This window comes from Elephas maximus, chromosome 9 (genome assembly GCF_024166365.1).
Source record: "Elephas maximus indicus isolate mEleMax1 chromosome 9, mEleMax1 primary haplotype, whole genome shotgun sequence".
Lineage (NCBI taxonomy): Eukaryota > Metazoa > Chordata > Mammalia > Proboscidea > Elephantidae > Elephas > Elephas maximus.
The window spans coordinates 62556618-62574272 of NC_064827.1; the positions used below are offsets into that span (position 1 = coordinate 62556618).

The window sequence follows — 17655 nt, forward strand, 5'->3', positions numbered from 1 at the left end:
CTCTGACTTCATGCCAAATGAGGTTAAAGTAATTTTACTGCTTCTACGTCATGAACTTAGGAAGGGCCTATAGTGTTAATCGACAGGATAACTATTTTCATTTTGGGATAGATGATGTTTAGGGGTGTGGAACTGTCTTAAGCATTGTAGCGGTCTTAGCATTCCCGACCTCTGGGCACTAAACGTCAGAAGCACAACCCATCCTCTTCATTGGAGCACCAGAGATATTCCCACACATTTCCAAATACTTCCTAGGATGGTACTGCCCCAAGGTTAGAACTACTGAATGCAAAAATAGAAGACACTATAATGTTAAATATACCCTTCATTATCCAGAAACAAACCTGTATCTTTTCTTACCTGGATTGTGTATCAACCTCTCTTAGAGTCTAAACTCTATTTTGACTGAAAAGACTCCCCCACTTACTAGCTGTGTGGTCTTGAACAAGCTAACACATGGAGCCTCAGTTTAATCTATAAAGTGGGGTAAAGCTTACTTGGAGTGCAGAGGCAGGTCTTCCTTCCTGAGTGTCCCCCAGACCCTCTCCCTGCCCCTTACCCTGAACTACCGTCTGCCTTAGCTCTGAGAACAGGGTGAGATCATTACCTAACTGCTACAAGGTTAAGGAGCAAGGACGTGTAAAGAAACGGAGTCAGCAGGGAAAGGTTGAATCTCAGCTGTAGTGTAATTATCTTTGATGACGGAGAGAGGTAGGTGCTGGTCCCCTGACAGGATATGTAGGCAGCTTGCCAATTTTGTAATGGAGGATTTCTTTTTTTCACATTTAGAGCTTAAAACAGTTTGGTTTTACTAAGCTTGAGATATATGTCTTGGCTACGTTGAAATATCTTGTACATTAAGACCCCTAAGGGGAATTTATAGAAGCTAGATCCGTTACATTCACAAAGTGTTACGCAGAGCAAGTAAAACTGACTCGGTTTCTGGCTTCTGAAAGCTTACTCTACAAAGCAAAAAAAAAAATCTCAAAATGTTGTTTTTTCCTATTGTGGTGGTGTTTTAACCAGCCCAAACATCCAAATTCTTGCTATAGTTTTCACTGGCTGCTAGACTCTGATGTAAAGTGAAAACTAGTCTCTCCCTGCCTGCTGGGACGGGAGCTGGGGCTTTGCCACATAAGGCTAGAATTACAGTGCTTGGGGATGGGGAGGCAGCTTCACCCTGCACCCAGTCACATCAGGACCCAGGCACCTACCAGGAGAATTAAAAGGGCCTCCCTCTAATTCCCAGGTGTCTTTTAATCCACTGACCCTGACTTCTCTCAACTTTCAACTTGATATATATATATGTGTGTATGTATGGTATATATATACATAATCTCCTCCTAAAACTCCCCATACTCCATACTGACCAGAGGTTCTCTTGTACAAGAATCAGCTGGCTGAGCATGCCCTTCCTGCTGGTAAGGGCTGTCTGCCACTCCTAGATAATCCTACCTTCTCTTTCCCTAGTTCTGGTACTCAGTGCCAGCCCAGTAAATGGTTGTTGAATGAATAAGTGAGTAAATTAATGAATGCAGACCACTTTTACTGGAGCCGGTGACAAGGCATCCAAAGAGAAAGCTGAGAAGGGGAGACAGGGAGACACATTTACCCACAGAATTAAAGCTCACCCTTAAATTTTCTAGCAACACAAACTGAGTTCAAGGCAGCTCCAATGAGAAATGCAACTTGCTGTTTGGGCTAGTCAGTTTCCTGGGTACCATTGTCCAGCCCTTTGGCACAACTAGCTGTGTAGCTCTGTGGTCACAGCTCTGCTTCTCTGCCCTGCTGTGACCCCATGGTTCTCACCCAGTGGCCCCTCCACATCTTCTAGCAGTCCTTTAGCTTTCAGAGGCTCTCACAGTAGGGCCCTCTCTGTTCTCAGAAAGAAATACATGGTCTAACTGATCCCTGGATTGTAAAGTGAACAATACTACAAAGGAAGATACCAAAGAGGCTCTGCAGTGCCCACACCCAGCAGCAAATTTGAGTCTCTGGAGCAGCAACCGAGAAAGGCTTGGCTTCTTGTCAGGGAATAGAGAGCTCACCCCGCACCCCAAAGGAACTGTTTGGTCCAAAAGATGGAAAATATGAGCAGCAGAGTGACGCTGAGGATGACAGCCATCAGGTAGGCAAACATCCGGAACTGAGGGTTGCGGAAACACTCCCGCAGAGAATAGTGACTGGGGATGGGGGTGGGCATAGTCACGGTAGCAGGGGCCATGTCCTGAGGGGGTCTGGCCTGGCTCCCAGGCTCAGGGCCTAGGTCCAGCGTGTAGACCCGAGGCTGGCGCAGGAAGTAGCGGCTCTTGGGCTGGTCCTTGAGCCAGAGCTGACGGCCTTCCAGGATGACGTGGTGGGGCTCCAGGCGGAGCAAGGTAAGCATGGCAGTGTTGGTGGGCAGGTCAGTGACGGGCTGCCCCGAGGCCAGCACGGTGGGCTGGCGACATAGTGGGCACAGCAGTCGGCGCCGGGCCGGAGTCACCAGGCTGAGGTGGGCCAGGCATTCCACGCAGAAGGAGTGGCAGCAGTCCAGCATTTTGGGGGTGTGGAATGTGTTGTTGAAGGGGTTCCAACAGACAGGGCACTCAGCCTCAGGCTCCCGGCCTCGCTGCTCAGCCATCCTAAGACCAGATGCTGGGAGGCCTCACTGGAGATGTCCGGGAGAAAGAGAAAAGGAGCAAAGGAACACCCAGTAAGCTCTGTCCCTGTGCCTGGTTCCAGACTCAGTGTTTGGGGGTGTTATAAAGTATTATGAGCCACATCTTACAGGTGGAAAAACTTACGTTCAAAAAGATGAAACAGTTTGTTCTAGGTGACCCAGTTCCTAAGCCCCTCCCGCAGCCTCCCTTCTATCAGGATGAAGACCTGAGCCGCCACCACCCACAGCACCCTTAATGGCATTGGAGGAAAGGGTAGCCCGGACTTTAGAGATGAATAAAAATGTTCCTTATGTGCAGTGTTTCTACCCTGTGCTGCTCTGAGTCCAGGGAGAGGGAAGGTGGGCTATAGCTCAGCTAAATATTTCCTTCTCTACTACCTCAAATCCCTGACTAGTGCAGAGATGGGCTTTGTGAACTCTGGTCTGTCCCTCCTCGGAAAAATCCCAGGCCCTTTCCTTTATCCCCTTGGGCTCAAGGGCCAACCTTTCGGGACCAGCTCGCCCAGTCCGGGTGCAGGGACATGGCCTTGGCATGGCCAGGCAGTCCCTGATAAGGCTTCTTCCTTTGACCTGGAAGCCTTGGAAAAAGTCCTCTACCCAGGTCCCCAGATCAGCCTTTCTAGAGCTTCCTCCCAGTACTCTTCCTCCCTTGGCTCCTCCCTCCCTTTGTTCCTGGAAACCTCCAGGGCACCAACCTGGGCTTCCTTGTCAAGGCATTAGGGTGGTCGGGTAGACTGCTCTGAAGGGCCTGAAGCTCCAGTCTGTCCCTCTCCCAGGTCCACAAAGCTTTGGGAGACTGCCTTCTCGCCACCAACCCAGGGGCCGTCTCCATGGCAGCGTATACGCAGTACCTTGGAGCTGCCAGGTGGCCTGGGCTGCAGCCTCTTGAGTGCACCTGCCTAGAGTGAAGGCCAGAGAGCTGCCTGGGTGGCGGGGCGGGGCGGTGGGGGACCTGAGTTCCCCCCGGGGTGTGGTACCCAACCAAACCTGGAAGCCAAGTGTCTTAAGATTGTGGGCGGTCCCTTCAAGACCTTGGATCCTTCGCCTGGAAGGATTAGGTTGGCAATTTCCTTTTTCCAAGTTTAGATAGGAAAGTGGGCTTTCTGGGCTTCCCCAGATACCCCTCTCCTGGGCCCTCATTTCTAAAATGGCTGGAAACGTCTCCTCACTGCCTGCACAAAGGGGCTGGCTGTCCTGTACTTCAACTATTCTGAAATTCACCTACTTCACAGCCTGAAAGCTCTGAATATCAGATTCCCACAAGTTCTCTCAGGTCTCCTGATCTTTCAATGTTCCTAAGTGGCTGCAACCAGAATATGCAAGCCTTGTTGCCTTTCACTTTGTTCTTAGAACACACTCAGCCTGGCAGACACTGACCACTGAGATCTACAGTCCAAGGGTTGGCCATCTCCTCTGATCTTGGGGTCTTAAAGGGGCGAGTTGGGAGGGAGGAGCAACCCAGCTTTGCTCCTCCATTTCAACCAGAAAATTATCTGTTTTACATACTGGTCATCTGAATAATTTGAAGAGTTTTGCTGCTGGAGAGAAAAAGTTTGAAAACCACTTCTCCAGTCCTAGCTACTGAGAAATGACTCACCCAAGTTTAGCTCGTTGATGGTAACACTGGGGCCCATAAACACTGCATCCATTTAATTCACCTGCTGGATGTATATTATTGGCTAGGTAGTAAGTGTGTGCATGAGATTCCTCATGTGGTAGGAATCTAGGAATTCTGCAAGAAGAAATTTAGGGGGCAGTAGTCTCCCGTGGGAGCCCCAGTGGTGAAGTGGTTAAGAGTTCAGGCTGCTAATCAAAAGTGTCGGCAGTTCAAATCCACCAATCACTCCTTGGAAACCCTATGGCGCAGTTCTACTCTGTTTTATAGAGTCACTGTGTGTCGGAATGGACTCGGTGGCACACAACAAGTCTCTCTTGTGCCCCTGATATGACTTCATCTACCCTGAGTTGGGAAACCCTGGTGTCATAGTGGTTAAGCGCTACCACTGCTAACCAAAAGGTCGGCAGTTTGAATCCACCAGGCGCTCCTTGGAAACTCTATGGGGCAGTTCTACTCTGTCCTATAGGGTCGCTATGAGTTAGAATCAACTCAACAGCAACGGGTTTGGTTTTTTTGGTTTACTGTGAGCTGAGAAGCCCTGGTGGTACAATGGTTAACCACTGAACTGCTGACCAAAAGGTCAGCAATTCCAACCCACCAGCTGCTCCTTGGGAGAAAAGACCTGGCAATCTGCTCTGGTAAAGATTACAGCCTAGGAAACCCTATGGGGCAGTTCTGAGTCAGAATTAATTGGATGGCACCCAACAATCACTCCCTGAGTTGTCACCAGAAGCAAAAGCTGCTTATACTCTCCCACCCATGGCTTCCTGGGTTTCTTCTAGACCTGGGCCACTGTTCCATACAGCGGAGAAGGAGATGAAACGGCCCTGACCAAGGCTAGGATGGTTTACCAAGGATCCCCACCAATGCCTTATTCTGTGGACCAGTCGTCCATTCAACAGTTATCAAGTGCTTACTAAATGCCAGAAACTGTGCTAGGTAGGCATCACATAAACACGGTGAACAAAATAGACATGATGCCTTTACCTGCTGATGCTTAGAGTCTAGTGAGGGAAAGGTACGTTTAACAAGTAGTAGGCAATAAATACATAATTTTAACAAATGTGATAAAGGACAAAAAGAAAAATGGACTTGAGAGGTTGGCTGCTTCAGATTAGACCACCAAGGAGGCTTTTTCCTAAGAAGTGATAAGAAAGCTGAGACTGAAGGATGAGAAGAATCCAGCCATGCAGAGTGGAGGGAAAAGCGTTCCAGGCCAAGGGAACAGCGTGTGCCACAGCCAAATGTTGGAAAGAGCTCTGCCAATTTGAAGAAGTGAGAGGAGGCCTCATGACTGAGAAGTGGTGGGTGGAGCTGGGGTGGGGAGAGTGACTTAAAATGAAGCCGGAGGAGTTGGAGGCAGTACTTGTAAACTCTGGAATGCACTCGGATTGAGATGTGATATAAAACAATTGAAAGCAGGGAATGACTTGACTCTATTTGCATTTTTAAAACAACGTTCCAACTGCAGGGCAGAGAACTTGGACTGAAAGGGGCAGGAGTGGGAATGGAAAACCAGTTAGGGAATATAGCCTTGGGATGGTAGTGCTTGACATAGGTCAGGCAAAGGCAGAAAAGATAAAAGGGTATGGGGGTGAAAGGTATCTTTGGAGATAGAATTGGAAGTGGACAGTTAGATTCTGGAACCAGGTTTTTGACCTCAAATCTGCTGCTTATTGAATCCCTTAACCTTTCTGGGCCTCAATGTCCTCATCTGAAAAAGAAGCTAAAAGTAATAAACACATCAGAGGGTAAGCCTCTTAGGTAGAGATTGACACACAATGAAGATTATGTATGAAGAGGCTGGTATTATTACTGCAAATAGATTTAATGGGAAGGAAGGGTCAAGGTTTTCTGTGAGGCCATGGAAATTTTCCTGCGTCAAATTTGAGGGGCCCACAGGGGATCTATCCCATGGAAAAATCAAGGGTTTATGCAAAGATTTGATTACAAGAGATAACCCATTGTGGCACTGTCCTAATGGTGAAGTAGTGAAAACTGCCTAATTATCCAGTAATAGGAGCCCTGGTGGTGAAGTGGTTAAGAGCTATGGCTGCTAACCAAAAGGTCAGCAGTTCGAATCCACTGGCTACTCCTTGGAAACCCTATGGGGCAATTCTACTCTGTACTATACGGTCACTATGAGTGAGTCTGAATCAACTCAATGGGAATGGGGTTTTTTTGTTTTTTTTTTTTTTGGCGGGGGGAGCCTTATCCATAATAGGACCTTGATTAAATAAATCCTGGTCCATTCATACAAAGAGAATTCTGCAGCCTTTAAAATGCTGTGATAAAACATCTGTTAATATGGAAAACAAACCAAAACCCATTGCCTTCAAATCAATTACAACTCTTAGCAAGCCTTTAGGACAGAGCAGAACTGTCCCATAGTTTTCAAGGAGTGGCTGGTGGATTCGAACTGCTGACCTTTTGGTTGGCAGCAAAGCTCTTAACCACTGCGTCACCAGGGCTCCAATATGGAAATAGATTTATGATCTAGTCTTTAAGTGGAAAAAAAAACAAAACAGGTAATAAAACCATACTACAATATAATCCAATTTTGAAAAATATATGCAGTGGAAAAAATCTCTGGAAAGACAAACACCAAAATGTCAATAATGGTTATCTGGGTGGACTGGATTATAGTTTGCTTGTTTTCTTATCTGAAAATTCTAACTTTACTCCAGTAAGCTTGTATTGCTGCTGTTGTTAGTTGCCCTCAAGTCAATTCCAACTCATGGCAATCGGACTATTGTGATCCATAGGGTTTTCATTGGCCAATTTTTCAGAAGTAAATTGCCAGGCCTTTCTTCCTAGGCTGTCTTAGTCTGAAAGCTCTGCTGAAACCTGTTCAGCATTATAACAAAACACTGAGAGACAGGGTGGTAACTGTGCTTAGGATGCATTGGCCAGGAATCGAACCCAGGTCTCTCACCATGGAAGGGGAGAATTCTACCACTGAACCACCACAGCCCCCACCCCACCCCCATTTTTCTCACTGGTGGGAATAAAGTCACTGCCAACTCGAAGGGCTGTGGTAAAGACCCAATGAGATTCTGGAGGGGAAAGAGTCTTGTCAGTTGTTCAAGAGGAGGGATGATCACTATTATATCATCACCTGGACCCTTATCTGCTGTGGACTCCTCAGGCATCCACTGTCATTTTAAGCTCAGCCAGTCAGAGTCCAATCATCCCAGGACAGACTCTGACTATGTATCCATCCCACTCGCACCCTCAAGCCAGGACATCTTAGCTACAGTGAGTCCTAAACGCCACACCAAAGTCATCCCCTCAGCCTATGACCAAGTTCATCAGCCAGATATTGTCTGTAGTGCCACCCCAATGTTTTCAGCCTCAAGAGAATAGAGATGAAGAACCAGCATGTGCATAGCACTTCACAGTTTACAAAGGGTCTTGGTCCTTGCTAGCATCTAAGTGTGGCGACTCACACTGAGATGGTATCATTGGCTTGTACAATTTTTTTTTCCAATTGCATATGGCCATTTGAGTCTTTAAAACCACCCAGTGGAGGAGGCAGGATGGGATTAGAGAGTGTACAGGTGTAGAAACCAGACTTATTTGCTGGACAAATGGCTTAACCTCTCTGAGCTTCATTTTCCTCTGCAAAACAGGCTAATCCACTTTACAGGGTTGCTGTGAGGAAGGAATAATGTCTGTTACATGCTCAGCAGAACAGAGGAGACATTCAATGCGTAGTTAGCATGATTATTTTTATACCCATTTTATAGATGGGGAAGTCAGGACTAAGAATGGTGAAGTGACTTACCCCAAGACTCCACAGCTCAAGAGTAGCTGAGCTTGAAAAATGAACGCAGGAGCCCTGTCTCCCAGGCCAGGGTACACCTACTGGACCATGGTGCCTCCCAGGCAGGACTCTAGGGTCCTGTGACCCTTCCCTCTATGACCCTCTTGGTCTCCTTACCTGAGTGCCTCCTCCTCCTCCCCAGGTATGGCCCTGCAGCATGTGCTCTGTGCTCTGACTTCTCGGCGACAGGGTTTCCAGGCAGTTGTGGGCGGGTCTTATTTCCATGCATTTTCAGGCAGCCCTCCCTTGACCTGCTATCTCTATTTCAGAATCTTCTCTCCCTTCTTCCGACTTTGGACTGTCTGTTCTTACAAGGGACACCATGGAAGCTTTGGTCTCTTCAACTTCCTGCATGAGTCACTCTTACTTTTTCTCTAGGGGGGTTGAAGTCCACTGGGTTGGTCTCCTGCCATCACCTCTGCTTGCACTTACCTTCTCTGCTCTGACTTACCTGGCCTCATGCCCAGACTTAACTTTGATGGGAAGGCAGGTGTCTCTGAGCCATGTCTGCCCCTTAGCCCACCCCAGTGGACCCATCGCCACTCTGAGCCCCTATAACCAAAATTAAAAAAGCTCTTGCAAAATATTAAGAAGGTAAATAATCCAATAGAAAAAGAGGAGAGAGGCAGTTGAGCATAAGGTTCTCAGAAGAGCCTGGGTTCTCAGTCAGACTTCCGGGTCAGAGTCCTGTCATCGCCGGGAACCCAGACGCTGCTTACTATCAGTGGTGACTTCAGCAAATTAGCTAACTTCCCTAAGCCTCAATTTCCTCATCTGAATATGAGGATAATAATTTTGCCCACTTGATCTGCAGATTAAATGAGATAATATGTAGCAATCTTAACACAGTGACTGGCTCAAAGTAACACGCAGAAAATGTTAACTAGAACTATTATTATTATATGAACAAGAAAATCATAGAAAAAATGAATGCAAATGGAATGTATATATAATTATATATATAAACATTGCTGTTGAGTTGATTCCAACTCATAGCGACCCTATAGGACAGAGTAGAACTGCCCCATAAGGTTTCCAAGGAGCAGCTGGTGGATTCCAACTGCTAACCTTTTGGTTAGCAGCTGAGCTCTTAACCACTGCGTCACCAGAGCTCCTATATACATATAAAACCACTCCACTGCCATCAAGTCGATCCTGACTCATAGCGACCCTATAGGACTGGACATATAATGTTTAACCTCATTTACAACTAAGAAATTCAAATTTAAATAACATACTGATTTTTTCCTATCAGACTGACAAACGTTAAAAGAAATATTAGTTAAAAATTGCTACTATTATTAAAAGTAATAATAGTGATTTTCTGTAGTTTTCTCTGTGCTTGACTAAATGCTGGTGGCATAGTGGTTATGTGCTACGGCTGCTAACCAAAAGGTAGGCAGTTCGAATCCACCAGGCGCTCCTTGGAAACTCTATGGGGCAGTTCTACTCTGTCCTCTAGGGTCACTATGAGTCGGAATCGACTCAATGGCAGTGGGTTTGGTTTTTTTGGGTTTGACTAAATGCTTCTGATATATGGCACTGAGTCTTCCCAGCAGTTCCAGGAGGCACAGTATGGAACACATTACATAAGTGACTTACGGTTACTATTCTAGATGAAGAATCAGAGGCTCAGGGAGAATAAATGATTTATTTGCCAAAGAGCTCATGAGAAGCAAACAAGAAAGCTGATACTGGAAGTCTGGCCCGGAAATCTGTGCCATCACCACACACCTCCCAAAGTGTGTCCACATGGTTTGTTGTGTGGCCTTCTCCCATCCTCTGTGTACTTCTCTTCCTCTCCTTTCAGTCCTTTGCTGACATTTTAAATGGGGTTTGGGGAATAAACAGAAATAAATAAGTATATTTGATTGCTGATGTAACCAGATGCTGTGGTTCCCTTTGATTTTGTTTTTTCTCAAGCTTTATTTTTGAGTCGTTAATACATTAAGTGCTTCAACATCTGAAAGGTTTGATTTTGCAGTGAAGATTTGTTCTCCCAGCCACCTAGTTTTCCTCCCTGGAGACTAACAGCATTATACCATCAGTTTCTTACATAGCTTTCCAGAGGTGTTTTTTCTGCTTATGAAGTCTATGTGTACTTCCCTCCTTATTGTATACAGTGTTCTGTACCTTGCTTTTTTCGCTTAACAATGTATCTGAGATATTATTGTACAGTAGTACATAAAGAGCTTTTTCCATTTTTTTTAAATAAAATTTTATCGTGCTTGAAGTGAAAGTTTACACAGCAAATTACGATACTGGCTACATTTTTTACAATGTGTTATTCTTATTCATTCCATTCTGGTTGTACCGTTTCTGTTTCCAGTACTCTAGTTTCCCTGTCTTGTTACTTTCTCATCTTTGCTTTAGAGTAATTTTTGACCATTTGGTCTCATATAAATGATTTTTCAAATTTTTATTTACTTATTTCTTGTTGTCGTTATTGAGAACACAGCAAAACATACACCAGTTCAACAGTTTCTCCATGTACAATTCAGTGGCATTGATTACATTCTTTGAGTTGTGCAACCGTTTTCATTCTCTTCTGAGTTGTTCCTCCTCCATTAACATAGACTCACTGCCCCTTTAGTTCCTGTCTATTCTGCTGTTGTCATTTTAACACAGACTCACTGCCCTCTAAGTTCCTGTCTATTCTGCTATTGTCAATTTGATCCCATACAGTGGAATAAATGCTTTTGAAGTATTGAATGAGTTTAATCATTAGCATTTCTTTTTTTCTTTCTTCCTTTCTCTCTGTCTTTATATCTCTCTCCGTTTACTTTTACTAGATTTTCGCATCATTGGATTGAGATTACATTTATTTTAAAATAGTAGTAGGTGAAAATTTTTTAAAGGAAAGTTTTAGAACTGATTTGTTTTTACATTTTTCAAATGTTGCTGCTAATTTATTGGTTTGTTTTTGTGTTTTTATTTTATTTGTTAGGGCAAACCAAAGAGATATGCATGTAAATGTTGGGACTTAATCTCTGTCAATTTAATAAATTAGTTATGGTTATTTATAAGATATTTCTTTTCAGGCTTGATAAAGTCAACTGTCATCACAAAAGCTTTTTCAGTTTTTAATGGTTATATTTTTTTTATCCCTGGGTGGTGCAAATAGTTAAAGTACTTAGCTGCTAACTGAAAGGTTGGAGGCTAGAGTCCACCCAGAGGCTCCTTGGAAGAAAAGCCTGGTGATCCATTTCCAAAAAAAAAAATCAGTCATTGAAAACCTGTGGAGCACAGTTCTACTCTGACGCACACATGGGGTCACCATGAGTCAGAATTGACTCCATGACAACTGGTTTTGTTTTGTTTTTTTAAATCATATTTCACTGAATGGATATACCATAAATTACTTAACCAATCCCTTAGTGATCTAACCCTTCATTTTAAATATATAAGTATTAGATGGAAGAATAAGTGCAGAAATGATTACGGATTTCCGTTAGCCTAGACTTCTGTGAAAGTAAAGACTGTGGGAAGTTTTAGATATCTAAAGAAGATCTCTAAGCATTTCTCTTCTTTCTGAGGTGGAGACAGATGTAATAGATGTAATTCCTTGGTTTTCAATGTCACTGCTGGTGGAAGGTCAGTGGGGATTCAAGACCCTGATTCAGCCCAAAGGATATGGTTTATAATTGAGAAGCTGAAAGCCACACTTTCCAGTTTGTCAGCGTAAGTACAAACCATGAGGAAATTCATATTCTTTGACCCAATAATGTAAGTGCCTGGAAGTATCCAAAGGACATTCCTGTATCATTTGGTTGATTGGGAATGCTCATCACGGTTTTATTTTAACCACAAATTAATAAAACATATTAAGTGGGAAGCTACATCATTTTTTATTGACTTACTGTAGAATTTTTATTGACTTGTAAAAATGGTCAAAATACACTGTGAAATGGAGAGAGAAAAGCAGATTACCAAATGCTTTGTATAGTGTGAGCCAAATTTTATAAAACAAAATTTATGTGTAAAGATTGAAAGGCCATGAGGCAAAGTGTTATAATGGTTATCCCTGGGTTACTGATATTTTTATACTAATAGGCTTATTCGTATTTTTATTTTCTTTTTGCTTATCTGTATTTCCAGTAATAAATATGTGTTATTTTGTAATAGGAAAGTTTACTTAGAAAGTCAGTCAGTCTGAGTTTTCTACAACCAGAGAATCCAGCAAAGCAGATAGGGCAGGAAACAAATCAGCCAGGGCATTGCAGGTATTTAAATAAACACAAAGTCAGCCAAGGCCTTTTTCCAGGTCACTTTTTTTTTAACTATCTAGGGAGAAAATTCATTATCATAGTGTCTGTGGGCGGTCAGGGCTAGGGAGTACTTTGCAAACAGTGGAAATTTTTTCTGGGGAGATACCCAGGAGAGATAGTGAGGCATCTCAGGAATTTGAGAGTAAACTAATTTAGTTCATGCTTAGGGGGCAAGGCCAGCCAGCTGGAAAAGCACATCATCCTAGCAATATCCTGAAATTGGGTGAGCGAAGAGTCATGAGACTCAGTGGAGCCCAGCCAAGGTCTGGAGGTGAGGTGCTGGGTGGGATTAACCCACGTGGGGAAGGAGAGGCAGCAGGCTGCAGTGGATGAGCAGGGGAGGGTGGAGAAAAGGTGGTGATGAGGCAGGTTCTGATCAGGTGATGATCCGTTTTTAGCAAGACCTGATAAAGGGCAGGGGTAGCACTCCCTGTGGGAGCAGCACAGGCCCAGTACTCAGAAGCTTGCCTTAGGCCTGCCCAGAGTGTAGGACAGGCCCAGCAGCGCAGGCGCCATCTGGAGATCGGTAGAAATGCGGAATCTCTGCCTCACTGCAGCCTACTGAACGAGAATTTGCATTTATACAGGATCCCCACATGGCAATGTGAGGAGTACTGACATAGGAGAAATATCGCCCAATACCTGCTCCTTGACTTGTCCTGATCATGTTCATCCTCAGACTCATTTGCTTTAAAAAATAAATATAAATTATCAAAATATAAATATATTTGTTATAAATATATAAAATATAAAAATATAAGTATATAATTAACCAAATTCCAAGGGGCCTATATACTTTCTTGGAGAAAAGTAAACTGTTTCTGGAAAATTCCTTTATATGATTTTAGAGGGACAGCCTCTAAAATGAAGTGTTCAATAAGTAAATGAATGAATTTTCACAGCTAGTATCTTAGGTGCTGAAAGAATCTGACTAGGGCATATCAGCCTAAAAAGTGTTATAAAATATGAGGATTTACTCATCTATCTGCACAGATAAACAATTTTTATATCAAGCACATGCATAGAGTTTAGGGGAAGAATTTGACTGGTAATTGCTAAATCACCAGAGGCTCACTAGTTTCTTAGGAGTACCCTTCCCTCTCACAGCAACCTGTCCCTCTTTCCTGGGGCCCTCTCCTAACCCACTAGTTTTTCTGACTTGTTGACTGTCTCCTTCCAGGAGAGTGTCAGCCATACTACTAATAGTCCAGGACACGCTCAGACTTTGCGTGAGACACCTGTCTATGTCCCCAGGCACCTGGCCAAGGGAAGCTCCATGGAGCCAAAGTTAACAACTGGTCCAGAAAACATATAATGTCATGGTCTGTGAATTTCTAAAATGCACAGTGAAAGCTTTGTGACATCATGCAAAGGCAAAGGAGTGCAGAGGAACATGTTCTTGGCTTTGAGTCAGGAAAATGTAGGTTCAAATCTCAGCTCTTTCCCTTCCTACCTAAATGTGTAACCTTGGGCATCTGTGAAATGGGAATAGCAATGAGCATTGTAGTGAAAAAAAAAATGGACTCAGCCTTTTGTGGATGCTCAGTAAAATAGCTCCTTCTCCCACTACTCCTTTGTCCTTGAGAGCTTAAAGATACATGACTTAAGGATTCAAAGGGGAGCCAAAAAATGACTAAAGGGTTAGAAAATAAGATCTAAGAAAAACGGATGAAGAAATGATAAACATTTAGTCTGGAAAAGAGAAGGTTTAGTCTGGACAGAGAGGACAGTGGATAACTGTGGCTACCATTTGTAAGCACCCATTACCTCGCTTGGAATTTAATATTATTTATGTTGAATCCTCAGAACAACCCTCTGAGGAATATGCTTATGACCCTCATCTTACAAGTGAGGAAACTGAGATTTTATAGCTTGCCCAAGATCATACAGCTAAATGGAGAAGTGGAGATTCAAACTTAGGCCTGATTCTGCCCTAGCTTAAGAGTATATAGGAGATATAATGGAGATGGCATGGGCGAGATGGGCTTAAAGAGGAGCAGGAGGGAGACAGGGCAGATGGCTATCAGCCACTGGTATCCAGGACAGGCAGAGGCCAGAGAAGACAACTGCAGAATCTCTTTCCTTGGGCGGGACTCATCAGAAAGGGAATCTCCAGGCCCTAGCTGCCCTATGTGTGGGCTTGCCTGAAGGCAAGAGAGACTCCACATTCCCTGGGTAGAAATGGGCCTGTGGGCACCAGTCTGGCGACTGGTCTCCTGGGGCCACACGGGTAAGGCCTGAGCATGCCTGCCCCTCCTCACTGGAGGGGGCTCAATGGCTGGGCACAATTGGGTCTATCCCTCTACTTTTTTCTATACTTTCTATTGTTATTTCAGAGATTCTCTTATTCCCAAGAATTTATATAAAACTAAATAAAAATATTAAATGTGGAAATGGAATTTTTTTAGTGTTAATTTCTGAACCTCCCAGTTTTCTTACCTACAAAACAGTTTTGATAATTCCTATAATTCTGGGGAAATGCCCTATGGTTGTTAGCCTCTTCAAACCATCTCAGTTCTCACTTTCATGCAACCTCAGCTCTGGTCTAGGAAGGTACCAAAAGCAGGAAGAGATTTACTACCTCCCACTCTGCTTTTGGAGAAGGACACCATGCTTGGTAAAGTAGACGGTCAGTGAAAAAGAGGACGACCCTCAAGGAGATGGATTGACATAGTGGCTGCAACAATGGGCTCAAGCATAGCAACAATTGTGAGGATGGCGCAGAACCCGGCAGTGTTTCGTTCTGTTGTGCACAGAGTTGCTATGAGTTGGAACCAACTTGATGGCACCTAACAACAACAACAACACTCTGCTTCTACTTTGAGTAGAAGTCAAGGCTTTAGGTTTCTACACATGATTATTCACATTGCTGAGGAGCAGTCACTGGAGCTTAATCTCATGCCATTTTCTCTATGAAGCTGTAGTGTTCTTTCCCATCTCAACAATTTTGAGGCAACTAAACCAGAGTTTCTCCCCCACCCCCACTTTATTTTCTTTTGTGGGAGACATAGAAAAGGATAGCTCAATAGAAGTAGGCCCTGTGTTGTGACTCTCACAGACAGAGGCCTACCACTCTTACGGGTCATAATTATTTTTTTTATTAATTTTTATTGTGCTTTAAGTGAAAGTTTACAAATCAGGTCAGTCTCTCATACAAAAACTTACATACACCTTGCTATACACTCCTAATTGCTCTCCCTCTAATAAGACAGCACAGTACTTCCCTTCACACTCTCTCTTCGTGTCCATTCGGGTAGCTTCTGGCCCCCTCTGCACTCTCATCTCCCCTCCAGACAGGAGATGCTAACATAGTCTCATGTGACCACTTGATCCAAGAAGCTTGTTCTTTACCAGTATCATTTTCCATCCTCTATTCCAGTCCAATCCCTGTCTGAAGAGTTGGCTTTGGGAATGGTTCCTGCCCTGGGCTAACAGAAGGTCTGGGATCCATGGCCTGCAGGGCTCCTCCAGTACGGGTCATAATTTTCAGCAATAAACTTTTTTTTTTTGACAAGCAGTCCAAAAAGTTCACTAAAAAACTGCATCTAGATTTAACTTTGACTGAGAACCTTATGTTTAGTCCGTTATTTCTAAAATCTGTACTTAATTTTGAACCCCTGGACTTAAATCGACTTCTAACACAGATACATCTTCTAAGTGAATCTAAGCAGAAACTACCAGCCCCACATCCATCTCCTCCGAAGACAATGTAGAAAAACAAAAAGCCAAACTGAGAAAGGAAGGGCTACGGTTTAATATTGTCCAGCGAATGTCTCTTGGCATCAGAATGCTGTCACTTCCCGCAGTTCCAGCCCTCGACTGTGGTCCACTCTAAGTAAATGAATTCCTCTGCTGAAACTTGCACACAATAAGGAGACTGTGTCACCAACAGCCAAGGAAGTCAAGGGTCCTGATCCATCCAGACACAAGGTGAAAATGCAGGCTGGGGGTAAGGGGAAACCAGCAGGTTAGGCCAAGAGTGCAATACCAGGAAGTGCAATGTCTTCATGGGAAATTCGAGGAAGTAAAATATGTGCTGTACATATCTTACTCATTTAAAAAAGGCACTTCTCGCTTCAGAGAAAAACATTCCAGTTGGAAAGTCAGAACTTGGGTTGATCCCAAAGCTTCAACTGTGAGAATGACATATGTACCAAGCAGGACACTGAACACCTAGAAGGATGTTCAGACAATTGGGGCCTCACCTGCTAAGGACATGTTAAAAAGTTGCCCTCAGCTACCTGCCTAGAGAACAAAGAAGGCAGAGGCTGAGGAAAACAGATAAAGGTGCTGATCATCAGCGGCTGGTTTCCTGGAGAGCCATCTTTGAGGGCTTCCAGCTGATTCAGCCTCCCTCCACCCTCATCTCAGAGGCTGCTCTTTTAAGAACCACAAGTCAGCAGGTGGGCCTTCATTTATGCCACCTAGTCAGGTCAGTACTTTCAGACCTTGTTTTCCCTGGTCTCAGTTTAGGATCATTAAATCTAAAATGTCTGCTCACTCCACTTCCCACATCTGTTGCACTGTTGCAACTGGAGAAGGCAACTCTAGGTGAGGGTACAGCAGGGCTGGCCTTACTGTGAACGCCTGCCTTGTGCCACAGCTGTTTGTAGAGTGCTGCTAGACATGATCCCATGTTTTCTCTGAGGGGGCTACCCTCTCTCCCCCTGCTGGGAGCTGAGTTTCTGGAAGATTGATGTGGGAGGGATTTGGTTTGAAGTTCTCTAACTGCAGGCTAGTCCTGTCCCGGGGGAATTCTGTGGTCAGAAAAGAATAGCATGGAGGCAGTGGGGATGCTGGTAAATCAGCATTCTGGAAGGAAACCAAATAAACTCTGATTTGTAGCATTTGCCAATTTTCATGGTGTAAATACTTCCACCATGACCAGATTTCAAGATACCAACAATTTAAGCAATTTAAACACTAGCTTATAAAATTCCTGAACATTTAACAATTGATGGGTTGAAGCCAGCTCCAGGATACCACTGCATTGAGGACTCTAGGGAGCTGTGTTCCATAAAACATCTTTTTTCCTTTGGTGCTTTGAAGTATCATGACCTTACTGTGATCTTAGACCTTAATTTCAGAGTCAAAACAGGAGATAATCCTTCTGAGGTTATCCTCACTCCACCTCATCCCCACCAAGAGCTGATGCTCACATCTTAGTCCCTGAAAAACCAATTCAAAAGTGGCAATTCTTGTCCCCTTTTCCAGACATTTTGAGCATCACAAGTTAAAGGTGGATGAGGAATTTCAGGTTGAAAGAATGCTTGAGCTCTCA

At 44.1% G+C, this 17655-nt stretch overlaps 2 protein-coding genes and 1 long non-coding RNA gene across 4 annotated transcripts in view; 1 reads left to right on the top strand and 2 right to left on the bottom strand.

The window, feature by feature from the left end:
- On the bottom strand, positions 1-8562 carry RNF183 (ring finger protein 183). Of its 2 annotated transcripts, none has more exons than XM_049895114.1 (2): positions 8224-8562; positions 1-2650 (listed from the first exon to the last, which is right to left on the bottom strand). In XM_049895114.1, exon 2 carries the CDS (start codon positions 2621-2623, stop codon positions 2045-2047), a length of 579 nt encoding a protein of 192 aa, XP_049751071.1. In that variant the 5' UTR covers positions 2624-2650; positions 8224-8562; the 3' UTR covers positions 1-2044. The 2 variants fall into 2 exon arrangements, with proteins under 2 accessions (XP_049751071.1, XP_049751070.1); XM_049895113.1 differs by lacking the exon at positions 8224-8562 and adding an exon at positions 3358-3532.
- LOC126082564 (uncharacterized) overlaps positions 2288-17655 on the top strand; it is a 21100-nt gene continuing 5732 nt past the window's right edge. Inside the window, exon 1 of the long non-coding RNA XR_007518577.1 lies at positions 2288-2378. This is a non-coding gene — a long non-coding RNA (uncharacterized LOC126082564). The remainder of the gene's footprint in view (positions 2379-17655) is intronic.
- Positions 15459-17655, bottom strand: part of WDR31 (WD repeat domain 31) — a 20935-nt gene continuing 18738 nt past the window's right edge. The window contains 1 exon segment of the mRNA XM_049895102.1: positions 15459-16317. Within this exon segment, the coding sequence (XP_049751059.1) occupies positions 16157-16317 (161 nt within the window). The 3' untranslated portion in view covers positions 15459-16156.

Excerpts from the sequence above, each read along its gene's own strand:
- RNF183 (XM_049895114.1), bottom strand. The coding sequence starts at position 2,623 with ATGGCTGAGCAGCGAGGCCGGGAGCCTGAGGCTGAGTGCCCTGTCTGT.